We start from the raw sequence: 14,673 nt of genomic DNA, 5'->3' as shown, positions 1-14,673 counted from the left end.
AAGTAAGTTGCCGAAGATGACGTAGCCAACACGTCAGAGCTGAAACTGGAACCCAGGCGTTCTGGACCCAGTGTCTGGGCTCTTAGCCACTATATGACACTACCGAACCCCACATCACGATTTCTCTTTCGATTTAACGACAGTGACAGACTGGTGGTACATACCGGCAGGCGGATCAGCTTCTTGTGGTATCTCTCCACGCGCCCGAAGACCTCCTGACAGTATCGCCGGAGTTCGTCGAGCTCCTCCTCGATGACCGCCGCATCCAAGGGCTCGCTCTTCTCAATCAGCTGCTCTCCTTGGGCAATGATCTGCTCGATCTTGTTGTGGTTCAACGAAATTTCCTGCTGGAAGGCCTAGGGGGCACACGTCCCACGTGGTTTTTATTGCTCACATTGACATGGAATAATGATAAGCTACATCTTTAGAAACGCCATGTAGGGAATAGCAAACTTACCCTATAGTACTATGACAAGCCAAGAGGCTTTTACTTTATAAAGTAAAATGTAAACATTTTAAGTCAGAACATGGAATCATTAGAATTCCATGACCAGAAGCGTGCCTTTGGCTAATCCAATCTGCTACCATGGACAGTGTGGGCAGCAAATCAGAGAAAACATTCAAACCCACCATGAATCCTAGCACTGTTATCCCTGATGAAAATCCACTGTAATCATTCCAGTGCCAATGAAATAAATGTAGCACTTTAAAGAAATATATTGAATATTTTCATTTTAGATTTCTTGATCAGACATCAGACATGACTAAGAGAAACCAAGCCAGTGACAATATCACCAATTCTTCTCAGATGATTTTTGCTGTTTCAGGACATGAGCAGGAAAGATGAAAATGATTTGAAAAATAAGTAATTCTGGAGAATCATTTCGACTCATTTTACGTGGTTCAGAAGAGTTAAGCTACTTGGGATAAGTGTCAGGGGATACATTTTAATTCACAAGAATAAACTCTGGAATAGTCAAAACTGTCCAATAGTGAAGACTGCAAGGGGAGAAGAGAGGGCCATAATGCGTTCTATGTCCCTGCCAGACTCCGAAAAGAAAAGGCTCAGTTACCACTTGGAGGAAATGCCCTGCCAAAGGTTTTAAATATTGATGTGCCTGTGAGACAACTTGGGAAAGTCAGGGTGGGAGGGGTGGAAAGAGGGGTTGGGCAGATTACAAGGGTAAACTATTTTATGATTTTTTTTCATCCTGATAATATATGATTAAGAGCAACTTTCTGTTTTATTATAATAACCTAAGGTTATAGCCATCATGATTTTATGTAGTTGTTAAATCTGTTTAACTATCTTGGGAAGAAAATTTCATAAGATGCTTTGCAAGTTATTCAAATTGTTAAATACACTTCCACTTAGAGAATCCTTTTATCTAATGTAGTGGATGTCCCTTCTATTTAAAATTTTAACTAGCCACTGTGGTTGAATGATATAGTGAAGTATATAAAATATGTTTACAATTAACTTGGCATCTAAGAGTGTATAATGTGTGGAATGGAATTCCAATACGAGAAAGTTGTAATTCTCTGAAACATAAAGGTCAAATAAACTATTTGAAGGTTCCAGAAACAAACCAGAAAACACACACACACACACACACACACACACACACACACACACACACACACACAAAACTAATCAGGAAAAAAGATTCCCAACACTGTGGCTATCCAGTTAATAAATAAAAGTAATATGTTAACGGTAGCTATCTCTGGGCAGTGCTCTGTATTTCATTTTTAACATCTTTTGCATTTTTTATTTTTTTTCAATCAAGAAGAACTAATTTCTTGGTCTTAGAGAAGATCTTATGAATTTGACCCCAAAGGCAAGGGGAGTAAAGGCAAAAATAAATGAATGGGGTTATATAAAACTGATAAGCTTTTGGACAGCAAAACAAAAAGGCAATCAACTGAATAGGAGAAGATATTTACAAACAACAGCTCTGACAAGGCGTTAATATCCAAAATATATAAAGAACTCATACAACTCAATACCAAACAAACACACAATACAATTAAACAATGGGCATGAGTGGGGAGGGGGTGGGAGGCAATGGAAGGATAAGGACACATATGTAATACTTTAATCAATAAAGAAATTAAAAATAAAATAAAATTAAAAATGGACCGAGGACTTGAACAGACACTTCTCCCAATAGGACATATAAATGACTAATAGATATATGAAAAGATGCTCAACTTCACTAGCTATTAGGAAAATGCAAATCAAAACTACAATGAGATACCACCTCACACATGTTACAATGGCTATTATCAACAAGACAAGTAATAGTACGCTTTGGACAGGCTGTGGAGAAAAAGGAACCCTCATTCACTGCTGGTGGGGATGTAAGCTTGTACAGCCACTATAGAAAACAGTATGGAGGTTCCTAAAAAAATTATGAATAGAGTACCATATGACCCAGCAACCCCACTCCTGGGTATCTACCAGAAACATTTGTTCACAAAGATATACGCATCCCTATGTTCATCGCAGCATTATTTATGGTGGCCAAAACATAGAAATGACCAAAGTGCCCTTCGATAGATGACTGGACAAAAAGGATGCGGTATATATACACAATACAATACTACTCAGCCATAAGAAAAGATGAAATACTACCATTTGCAACAACATGGATGAAACTTGAAAATAATGCTAAGTGAAATAAGTCAGACAGAAAAAGTCAAGAAACATATGATTTCACTCATAGGTGGGATATAAAACTGAAAGCAACAAATGAACAAACAAGAAAAATAAACACACAAAAACTCACACAGACAACAGTATGGTGGTTACCAGAGAGAAGAGGGGTGGGAGTAGTAAAGGGTAAAGAAGGTCAAATATATGTTGATGGAAGATGATGTGACTTTGGATGTTGGGCAACATGAAGATCAGTTATCCTAGAAATGTACACTTGAAACCTCTATAATCTTACTAACCAACGTCACCCCCAAAAAATTAAAAAAAGAAAACTGAAAAAAGTTATTATTTTCTTCACCAAAGGATCTATGCATCTCTTCCCCTTCAGCCTAACCAGCATGGCTCAATGGTTGAGCGCTGACCTATGAACCAGGTGGTCATAGTTCGATTCCGGTTGAGGCACATGCCTGGGTTGCAGGCTCAGTCCCCAGTGTGGGGTGTGCAGGAGGCAGCTGATCAGTGATTATCTCTCATTATTAATGTTTCTCTCTCGCGCTCCCTCTCCCTTCTTCTCTGAAATCAATAAAAATATATTTAAAAACTATCTTCCCCTTCAGACTTTCTTCACACTGATAATTTGAAGTATCACTTATCTATTACCTTGAGCTGCTTTATTTTAGCATGAACATCACACTCGGAAAAATGCTCAATATTAGTGAGCTGTAAATCCATCTCCGTCAGCCACACCAGAATGCTGTCCCGTGCCGTCTCAAACTCCTCACGCTGGCCAATGAAATGCTGGATGTGAGAAGAAGACAATAAAAATTACAAAGCCCTCATGTTGAGATGGTCCCGCCAATTCCAATGGTCTTCTGGAGAGTCATTTTCTTAATGAGCAATGAGAACCCCGCCATCCTTTACCGTATAAATTAGCCCTGGATCCCCCTCTGGCCATCCCAATCTTACAGAATCACTGCGCTTGTGTCTTAATATTGTGTTCAAATGGCCCGATCTTGTCCCCTGCGCCTCTGAGCTACCGAGGAGGCTTAATAAAGACCTTGAGTCTGCGCAAGATGGAGCTGACGCGCTTTTGCAGGTTGTCCCATCTCTGGTTGCCTTCGTGGACCATCTGCTTCAGGCTGCAGGCGGAGTCGGTGCGGTTCTCCCGGGCCAGGCGGCGGTACTGCTTGTTGATCAGTTCCAGCTGCGTCAGGCTCTCGTGCACCTGCCGCTGGAAAGCCTAGGACCACAGAGAAGCACTCAGTGAGGGAGACCCATCAGGGGCTCTCGGCAAGGGTGTCAGGGCTTCAGACTGCAGGGGGAGGGGGAGAGGGAAGTCACCCTGTCACAGACAGGCCCAGGACAGTCTCTAATGAGCGTGGAGATCCCCTTATTAAAGGGAAATAATGTAATCAGCGTGGCTTAAGGAGAGAGGGTGGAGCATACAAAAATGTACAAGAAAATGGTAACTACTAATAACTATATATGTATATATACAAATACACATACATATATCACATATATACTACACACTTCTATATACAGAATTTACACATATACATACACAATATAGCATTTAAGGTAATTAACAGCTAGAACAAAATTTTTCCATGAAACAAACGTATTACAAAAATATTTATGTATGCTGAAATGAGTTTGAAATGTTCACACTTCCTGATGTGAATACTGAGAAAAGAGATCTACAAAAGAATTTTCTCTTTATTTGTAAAATACGTAATTTCTTAAAAATCCAGAAATTGCCTCAATTCTGGTGTCCATTAAAAAATAAAACTATCCTTTGCAGAATGCCCTTTAAGTGCAAGCTATTATGAACTTTTAAGATAAGCAGTTTCATAAAATACAAGTAATTTTACATTGAAAAAAGTTTGGACTCTGCTCTATGTCTTTTTTATTGCTTCAGTTTTTATCAAACATTTAGAAGTGATGTAGGTTCTTACCCGGTACTGTTTTATTTAAATTTTTTTTTAGAGAGAGAGGGAGAGAGAGAGAAACGATTGGTTGCCTCCCATGTGCCACACTGGCCAGTGCTATTTACATTTACAGTTCAGAGTTTCTTAAGGTAAAATACCCTTTTTCTTTCTTTCTGCAATCTAGCATAGCCCTAGAAAAAAGCATTTGGCCAAAATAAATTAAGCTTTTTTTTTTAAACTCATGTGTATGACTTACAACTGATTTTCATCTTGGCCTTAGACAGAAAATTGTATAATTAGTTGGACCGTCCTCATCTCAGTCCCAGCATTTGGCTTCCTTTGGCCCATCAAACTATTTATATCTGCCACATCTCTGCTCTGGAATGGCTTTCCTTCCCAGAGGTGCTTTAAGGGCCTTCATCCTAGCAAATCAATTATTCTTTTCTATCAAAGTTTAAATTATTACCCCAGAGAAGGAGGTGGTAAGAAAAGTTCAGCTTTTGCCATTACTAGAAGTCACTGGAGTGTTGGCAGGCACCGCAGGTGGGTACCTCAGCACCCCCAGATCTGTCCCAAATATTCATGCCTGATTTAATGTTCATGATTTATTTTTGTCTTGTAAGAAAATTAAATATAAGATGAATGATAAAATCATTCATTGCAGGAACTGACAATATGACTAATTCTTGCTGTAAAATCTGAGAGTCTAAAATAGCATCCAAAAGTATCTTATCTAATCTTCTTTGTAGCATAAGCCAATTCTGGAAGTCTTAACCTTCCCGGAGCTGAGTGTGCTAAGATGCAAACAAGAATACTTCACTAACATTGGTTCACACAGGATGACCTGCATCTGCTGTTGAGTGACTGTGGCTTTCTACCAGAGGTTTTCTAAGGAAGAACCTTTTAGATAGGAAACATTTTCCCCTGGAATTTAGGTATAGTTACCTTCAAATCCATATTCAGATGTCAGAAGAACACTTAATTATTTCACGCAGTATTTAAACATTCTTATAAGTTCATATACCTGCCCATCCCTGACGCTCAGATTTTAAACCTCACTAGAACAATAAGCAAGCTTCATAATTATGATCACAGGCCTCAGTAAATACTGTAAGGTAAAAATGAATGCATCTGGCCTTAGCCAGTTTTGCTCAGTGGATAGATTGTCGGCCTGCAGACTGAAAGGTCCTGGGTGTGATTCAGGTCAAGGGCATATGCCTGGGTTGTGGGCTCGATCCCTGGTAGGGGAAATGCAAGAGGCAGCTGATCGATGACTCTCTCTCATCATTGATGTTTCTATCTCTCTTTCTCTCTCCCTCCCTCTCCAAAAATCAATAAAAATATATTTAAAAATAATAATAAAAAAATAAAGACCAATGGGAGTTACTTTTAAAATAAATTTAAAAATTCATCTGGAATAAAAAAAGACCCCGAATAGCTACAGCAATACTGAGAAAGAAGAACAAAGTAGGTGGGATCTCAATACCAGATATCAAGCTGTATTACAAAGCCACTGTTCTCAAAACTGCCTGGTATTGGCACAAGAACAGACATATAGATCAATGGAATAGAATAGAGAACCCAGAAATCGACCCAAATCACTATGCTCAATTAATATTTGACAAAGGAGGCATGAACATACAATGGAGTCAAGACAGTCTCTTTAATAAATGGTGTTGGGAAAATTGGACAGATACATGCAACAAAATGAAACTAGACCACCAACTTACACTATACACAAAAATAAACTCAAAATGGATCAAGGACTTAAATATACGATGGGAAACCATAAAAATACTAGAGGAATCCATAGGCAGAAAAATCTCTGACATATGCCAAAGCAATTTCTTCACTGATACTGCTCCTAGGGCAATGGAAACTAAAGAGAAAATAAACAAATGGGACTACATCAAAATAAAAAGCTTTTGCACAGCAAAGGAGACCATCAATAAAACAACAAGAAAGCCCACTGCATGGGAGAACATATTTGCAAATGATATCAACGATAAGGATTTAATCTCCAACATTTACAGGGAACTCATGCAGCTTAACAAAAAGAAGATAAACAACCCAATCAAAAAATGGGCAACTGATCTAAATAGACACTTTTCGAAAGAAGACAGAAGGAAGGCCAAGAGACATATGAAAACCTGCTCAAAGTCACTAATCATCAGAGAGATGCAAATCAAAACAACAATGCAGTACCATCTCACACCTGTCAGAATGGCTATTATCAACAAGTCAACAAATGACAAGTGCTGTTGAGGATGTGGAGAAAAAGGAACTCTCGTGCACTGCTGGTGGGAATGCAGACTGGTGCAGCCACTGTGGAGAACAGTATGGAGTTTTCTCAAAAAACTAAAAATGGAACTCCCATTTGACCCAGTGATCCCACTTCTAGGAATATATCCCAAGAAACTAGAAACACGAATCAGAAAGGATATATGCACCCTTATGTTCATAGCAGCACAATTCACCATAGCTAAGATTTGAAAACAGCCTAAGTGCCCATCAGCAGATGAGTGGATTAAAAAACTGTGGTACATCTACACAATGGAATACTATGCTGCGGTAAAAAAAGGAGTTCTTACCATTGCAACAACATGGATGGAATGGAGAGCATTATGCTAAGTGACATAAGCCAGGCAGAGAAAGATAAATATCACATGATCTCACTCATTTGTGGAATATAATGAACAACATAAACTGATGAACAAAAATAGATCCAGAGACAGACAAACATCAATCAGAACGTCAAACCTCAGGGAAGGTAGGGGACAGTGGGGGTAAGGGGGAGAGATCAACCAAAGGACTTATATGCATGCCTATAAGCCTAATCAATGGACACAGACAACAGGGGGGTGGGGGCATGAGTGGGAGGTGGGGGGTAATGGGGGAATAAAGACACATATGTAATACCTTAATCAATAAAGAAATTTAAAAAAATGAATGCAGCTGTGCAGCTGGACTGGATTTGATTTTTATTCTGATTTTTAAACATCTTGGGGAGCTCTGGGCAGAATGAGTAACCAAGAAAAATGTTTGTAAGACACATGCATCAGAACCCTTTGCTGTCAGTATCTATGAGTACATACATCTGCAATGACGGGAGAAGAAACTTCAAATTGAAAAATGGTCAACTTCATGCTATGCCGGCTGAGAAGTCGAGGTTTTCTCCTATCACAGTGACGGGGCAGACTCAGGAGTGCACGACAGGCAGGGAACGGGAGTCAGTTATTGAATGATCCCTGTCTTTGTGAGTGTGATTAGACTGGCTATTTTTGTCCCCACGAAACTGAAAAGTCTCTGTGACTCAAGAATGGCACTGCTCTTCACTTATAATTAGAAGCAGCTCGTGATTAAAATGGTTTATTCAATCTGGAGCCAACTCCATTTTATTACTGATTTAAAAAAATATATATATATACACACACACATATATACACACATATATATATATACATATATATATACATATATATGTGTGTGTGTGTGTGTATATATATATATATGTGTATATATATATGTATATATATATATATATATTTTCATGCTCCAATGCTCCAATTAGGTAAAAATAAATGAAGAAAATATATTTGGAAGATAGATTTTTATAGTATGGAAAACCATCATATTTTCATCTTAAGTTGAGGGGTGTGTGTGTGTGGCAAGGGGGGAGGAATCATGATATTTGTTTTCTAATAAAATTCCTCTCCATTATTTTTTTACTGTATTGTAATTCTTTTATTTATTTATTTATATTTACTTTTGTATTTGTAACTCATGATCATCTTAAAATAAAAGTCTCGTATCCCCCTTCTTTGCCTATTTAAGAGATGATAATAAAGATGGTCACAACCTTATCTCCCAGCTGTTTGAACAAAGGAACGTGTGGGTGAACAGTTGGTTTATGTCCTGGGACACTGTCTGCCAGCCGGGGACTGCCATAGCAACAGCAGGACGAGAGACTGGGAAGGATACCTCACCTCAAATTTCTTTAGTTCTTCTTTGGCAACTGTATAGAGCACCCCGGAAGAGCTGGGGAAGGCGGCTGTCCTTTCGGAAATCTTGAGCCAATCTTCAAAACGCGAATAGTCATCCAGAAACTTCTGCCACAACTGCCATGTCTCTTCAATTCTGAGACAGAACACGAGAGAACAGAGTCTGACTGTCTGGGACCGTGCACGCTCCAGAACCTGCCCCGGGGTGCAGAGACCAAGCACGCAGCTGCGGTGCCCAACCGTCGCTGTGCTGGGGCCAAATCTGACGCGAGTGCAAAGGAGACAACTGTTGGAGCTGACTGGAGCAGCTGTTCTGTTTTTTTATAAACACACATCCTGCGGCTCTGGATGTGGAATCAGTCACACCGATCGCTACATGCACATGATGTGAACTGTTCTGGGAAGTGCAAGAAAGCGTGGAAGCACAACGCCACGTTTGCAGTGCACACACGCGGGCCAAGGCTTTGCGGAAACACAACAAGGTTTGAAAACCCACTGAAGTCCAACATCAACCTCGCCCTCATCAAAATCAGTCTAGGACACCAAGACGAAGAGTAAGCTTTCAAGAGTTCCCCAGAGAGCACAGAGATTATGGGTCTTAAATCACTACCATACTTTTCTAACACAGCACTGTCTTTTTCTGCCTTGAATTTCAAAGGGCTTAAAGATAAGCCCTTTGCTTTATCATTTAATTTTTAACAAGAGAATGGTATTGTCCAATTCTGTACCTTATGTTTATTCAGCAAAGGCATATTTCTCTGAATTATATTTAAACCATTAGGTCAGGCATCATTTGGCTTGTTATATTTGCACGTTACCTTTATATCTGCTTGTTTTCCCAACTAAATGTGGACAATGACAAATTTGGGAAACCCAGGCTATTTTTGGATTTTGCAACCGAAAGGAAATAGTGACCAATGGCTACTCTGGGTAATTTTTTTTCTTTTTGGTCCTTCCTCTTTCCCAGCGGTTTGAACATCCAGCTTACTTGAGCCTTCTTTCCATGGACATAGCACAGATATTTCTCCATCGCCGGTCCAGATTCCGCGTGGCCTGCTGGATGGAGTCACACTCGGCGTCTGTGGCACACGCGTCACAGTCGTGCAGTAGGACCTCACACAGGTTGAGGACGGAAGCCACACCCGTGCTGTGCTTCTCTATGTCTCTCTGAAGGTCCTGCGGGGAATGAGACATGCTTTATTACAATCCTTGTTTATACACGGGAGAAGCTGCCTGGCAAATGGCTAGGCCCAATTTGACAAATATTTCATTTCCTTCAATGCATGAGACTTCAACTTCATTTATGAAATATGGCAAGCTCAAAAGCATGAGCAAATGAATCTAGAAATATGTCAGCTATGTGAGCAATGCCAAAATAGAAACTAAACAAATGAAATAGACTACATTAGCTATATCAAGAATAAAATGAGCTTCTTTAGGGATTAAAAAAATGAATCTAGACAATAGTGTGGTGAAGGCCTAGGAGGGGCAGGTGCGGGATGGAGGGGGTCAATAGGAAAAAGGGGGGAGCATCTGTAATAGTTCTAACAATAAAGATAAATTAAAAAATGTAAATCTTGCCCCAGATTCAACTTCAGATATATCACTTCCATTCCCATGGATAGATTGATCAATCAATTGGTCAAAATAATACATGTGTTCCTGTTAACAGCTGGCACTCAAGGTCTGGGATTTGATCTCTAAAGATATGTTAATTTGACCATTGTTCAGCGGTACCGTGGGTTTAAGGGACCTAGGTTGTCTACTATGTATGATGACATCATCATTATCATCAACATCTTCCTCAGTGAGCGATTTTATGTTTATTTATTTATTTACTTATTTTTTTCTCAGTGAGCAATTTTAAATGAAGGAAATAGATATGATGGTAAAGAAGGCATTGAACTTTGTGAAATCTTTATATTAACTGCAAAGAATATCAGCACAAAACATATATTATTTTTTCTATTGCGCTTTTAACTCAATGTACTCAAAGTATTACATCACTGAAAGTGAGTTCATTTTTTGCTTGCCTTATTAATGAAGGTCCTTAATATGTTTTCCTTTTCTTTGATGCAGCTCTAGAATATGCTTAGCTTTTCTCTCATTCTAAAGATAAGTCCTCAATTTACTCACATAGTTGGGATTAGTATTCTTGTATGTATATTCTCTCCCACCTTTTTCTCCTGACTAGCTGGGCTACAGGGGAGGGGGTGTTGAGGAAATCTGAAGTATAATCACTCCTTATTCAGACTTTTTTTTTAATATATTTTTTATTGATATTTTACAGAGAGGAAGGGAGAGGGATAGAGAGTTAGAAACATTGATGAGAGAGAAACATCGATCAGCTGCCTCCTGCACACCCCCCACTAGGGATGTGCCCGCAACCAAGGTACATGCCCTTGACCAGAATCGAACCTGGGACCCTTGAGTCCGCAGGCCGACGCTCTATCCACCGAGCCAAACCGGTGGGCCAGACTTTTTTTTTTTTTTTTAAATAACAGGCAACTGAAAATAAGGTTTATTTAGAAATGATAGCATCTGAACTGGTTGAGAAAAGCAATGTGGCAAAAAAAAAAAAAAAAAAAAAAAAAGTGCTCTGAGATTAACACCAGCTTCCCTAGTTTCACATAGTTCTCTGTGTACAGCTTATTCAGACTTCTAAGCAATCTTCCGTTTTAAAGCCATACAGACTTAATATCTCCACATCCTGAGCCTTTGTGGAACTCCGTGGCATGAATTACCTTTCTCCTTCCTCCATCTGCTAACACCATCACTATTCATCTATTCAAAACTGTCTGCCATCTCTAGCATCTCTTCTGTTCTCTTTGCCATTGTGGGTTTTGACTTTTTTCACCCCTTCACTATCATTGCGTTGCGGTTTTAGTAGTGGGCGGGGCTATAAGTGCATATAATCAATTTGTCATATTTAATTAGATACTGTTTTGATTTTCTTACCTTTGCTAAATTACAATACTGGTCATCAAATTTTAACTTTAGTTATCACTTGTAGTTATCATTACCATGTTCTCCAGGAAATTTGGATTATTGACCCCACCCCCGCCCCCGCTAAAGTTCCATCATCAGAATTTCAAACATCAAAGAGCCCATCAGTTTTAATCTTACAAAAATTGAAAAATATACCCTAACAATTGTTTGTAAAAAGAAATGTTAATTTAAATATCAAAGTAAACCCAAAACCTAAAAAATGTATTTTAATGCCTATTCTCATTGGTTTAAATAGTTTGAAAAATAAAAATATAAACTATTTCGCAGGATTGCAGAAATAGGTCTGTTTATATATTTTAAACATTTTTTAAGTTAAGAAACTTGGCTATAGTGGCCTAAATACTAATAAAAATAACCAGAGTGTGGACAGAATTTTCAAGGACAATCTAAATGCATGGAGTAGCAATACTTCATGGGGGTTGATGGCCTTTATTTATGACAACTGGAGTCTGCTATGCTTAGTAAGAGAAGCAAGAGGAGTGGGAGGTGACAATCCCCTCTGTATGCATTTTTCAAGGTCATCCTCTTTGCTTTGCTGGGGTGTGCATTGTATGCCAGTGGGATATGCTGTCTCTGGTACACATACGAAGGTGAAATTACTGGGTGTGGTCTGCAGGTTATGGAATCCTCCTTGCAAAACAGAATTATTTTAGACTCTAAAATCTCTAAGTATACACTGTAATCTTTCTCCAAACACTACTATATGAGATTTTAAAAGGCTTCTTTCTGGACGGTGTGGCTCAGTTGGTTGAACGTCACCTCATTCTCCAAGGGGATTGCTGGTTTGATTCCCAGAATCAGGGCACATACCAGGGCTTCAGGTTTGATCCCCAGTGGGGGTGTGCACAGGAGACAGATGATTGATGTTTTTCTCTCACATCAATGTTTCTCTTGCTCTCTCCCCCTCCTCCCTCCCTCTCTTAAAGAAAAAAAAAATCAATGAAAACGTATTTTTTTTAAAAATAAGGTTTCTTTCTAAGTTTATGGTAGTGAGCTAGCAATCCACAAATAAACAAAATAGTCAGCATTATTTTAGACTAGAGGCCCGGTGCACGAAATTCGTGCACGGAGGGGAGGGTTGTCCCTCAGCCCAGCATGCACCCTCTCCAATCTGGGATCCCTCTCACAATCCAGGACTGCTGGCTCCCAACCACTCACCTGCCTGCCTGCCTGATTGCCCCTAACCACTTCTGCCTGCCAGCCTGATCACCCCCTAACCACTCCCCTGCCAGCCTGATCGATGCCTAACTGCTCCCCTGCCAACCCAATTGCCCCTAACTGCCCTCCCCTGCCAGCCTGGTCACCCCTAACTGCCCTCCCCTGGTCCCCCCTCCAACTGTCCTCACCTGCAGGCCTGGTTCCCCCCAACTGCCCTCCCCTGCAGGGCTGGTTCCCCCCAATTGCCCTCCCCTGCAGGCTGGGTTCCCCACAACTGTCTTCCCCTGTAGGCCTGATCGCCCCCAACTGCCCTTCTTTTCAGGCCTGGTCCCTCCCAACTGCCCTCCCCTGCAGGGCTGGTCCCCCCCAACTGCCCTCCCCTGTAGGGCTGGTCCCCCCCAATTGCCCTCCCTTGCAGGCTGGGTCCCCCGCAACTGTCTTCCCCTGCAGGCCTTATTGCCCCCAACTGCCCTCCCTTTAAGGCCTGATCTTTTCCCTGCCAGCCATCTTGTGGTGGCCATGTTGTGTCCACATGGGGGCAGCCATCTTTGACCACATGAGGGCAGCCATCTTGTGTGTTGGAGTGATGGTCAATTTGCCTATTACCTCTTTATTAGATAGGATACATCATTGCAGCTCAATCTAACCTACCATCTTAGGATGGCTTCTTGATCCACCAACAACATTAACCCTATGATGGCATATCTTCTTAAGAGTTAGCACTGTGGTGACATGTAACTTATTTGCCCCAGACACCTGCCTGGGCAAGGCCTCCCCTTACTCACTAGACTTGCCAAGTGCCCTCTACACTTTTCATCCCAAGTCACCTCTCACACTCACCCTCTGGCCAGGCCAGGAGGACCAATATTCAAAAGCCTATTTATTTTCTTCAATTGTTTTCTGTTTTACCTGCTGCTCATGGAGCTTCTTCTGTATTTCTTCTGAGTTGCAAGAATCATAGACTATGGGCTTGGCCAGCTCCGACTCAATGTGAGCCAGCCAGGTCCTCAGGCTGCTCATGTTCTTATCCAGCTGCTGGACGGCGACCAGAGTCTCCTTCAGCTTCTTGATCCTGTGGGCAGAGAAAGGACAGAAACTTCAGAGAAAGGCCCACTCGTGTTTCCCTCCCAAGCGGAAGGGAGCACTAGGTCTGAAGACAAATTGCCAACAGCTCAAGTCCATCCCTGCTCAGCCACGAACTGGCTGTGTGACTTTGGGCAGTTGTATAACCTTCTGGTGTTTCTGTTTCCTCATCTATAAAATGGAGATGAAGTAAGAATATGTGTGAGATTTAATTGAGTCTAATGCTCCAGGGCACATGGGGGAAAAGTCAATAAATATTGGCTATGGTTACAGTCAATATAGCTGTAACAACATAAAAGGGGTAGAACTCTCACGGTTGTCACAGAAGTTATTTCCATAAATGACATACTAACTTAGACTCCTATGAAGATTGCCTGGGAGAAAGTAGAGATTATGAAGACACAATGTCATAATGCCAAGGAGGCAGAGGATAGAGAGGATGGAAGGGGGTTGAAGGGAGATGAAGACATTATAAGAGACGAGACGGGTGGGTAGACTGGAGTAAGATGATAAAAATCCTATAGTGACATAAAAATGGGTTTGTATGCAGTTTTAAAGATGAATGGGAACTTTGCCAAGATTAGCAAAAGAATTATAACATCAGTCTTGATTTTAAGTATAAAAGTTTGAAGGGAGGCTATTGTGAGAGCCCATTCAGGAAGTAAACAAAACAGCTCCCATCAAAGCCTCCACTTGGGAAACAGTGAGAACAGAGGTGAGGACTGGATTGCTTAATTTATGAACCGGCAGGGTGTGAGGCAGAAGGAGTAAAAATTGTTTTGCAGTTGGGTGCTGTCTCAGAGGATACAGGATAAGAAGCAAGTTTGGGGGG

General features: G+C 40.6%; 1 protein-coding gene across 8 annotated transcripts in view; it reads right to left on the bottom strand.

The window, feature by feature from the left end:
- Positions 1-14,673, bottom strand: part of SYNE1 (spectrin repeat containing nuclear envelope protein 1) — a 400,736-nt gene that overhangs the window by 27,394 nt on the left and 358,669 nt on the right. For all 8 annotated transcript variants that reach the window (XM_080663595.1, XM_080663598.1, XM_080663597.1 and 5 more), the window contains 6 exons: positions 13,668-13,830; positions 9,580-9,767; positions 8,577-8,727; positions 3,717-3,899; positions 3,320-3,457; positions 165-356 (listed from right to left, as the gene is read on the bottom strand). In XM_080663595.1, the coding sequence (XP_080519721.1) occupies positions 165-356; positions 3,320-3,457; positions 3,717-3,899; positions 8,577-8,727; positions 9,580-9,767; positions 13,668-13,830 (1,015 nt within the window). The remainder of the gene's footprint in view (positions 1-164; positions 357-3,319; positions 3,458-3,716; positions 3,900-8,576; positions 8,728-9,579; positions 9,768-13,667; positions 13,831-14,673) is intronic.

This window comes from Plecotus auritus, assembly GCF_963455305.1.
Source record: "Plecotus auritus genome assembly, chromosome: 4".
Taxonomy (NCBI): domain Eukaryota; kingdom Metazoa; phylum Chordata; class Mammalia; order Chiroptera; family Vespertilionidae; genus Plecotus; species Plecotus auritus.
The sequence above is the reverse complement of the archived record's forward strand: the minus strand, read 5'-3'. Positions and strand labels throughout refer to the sequence as shown.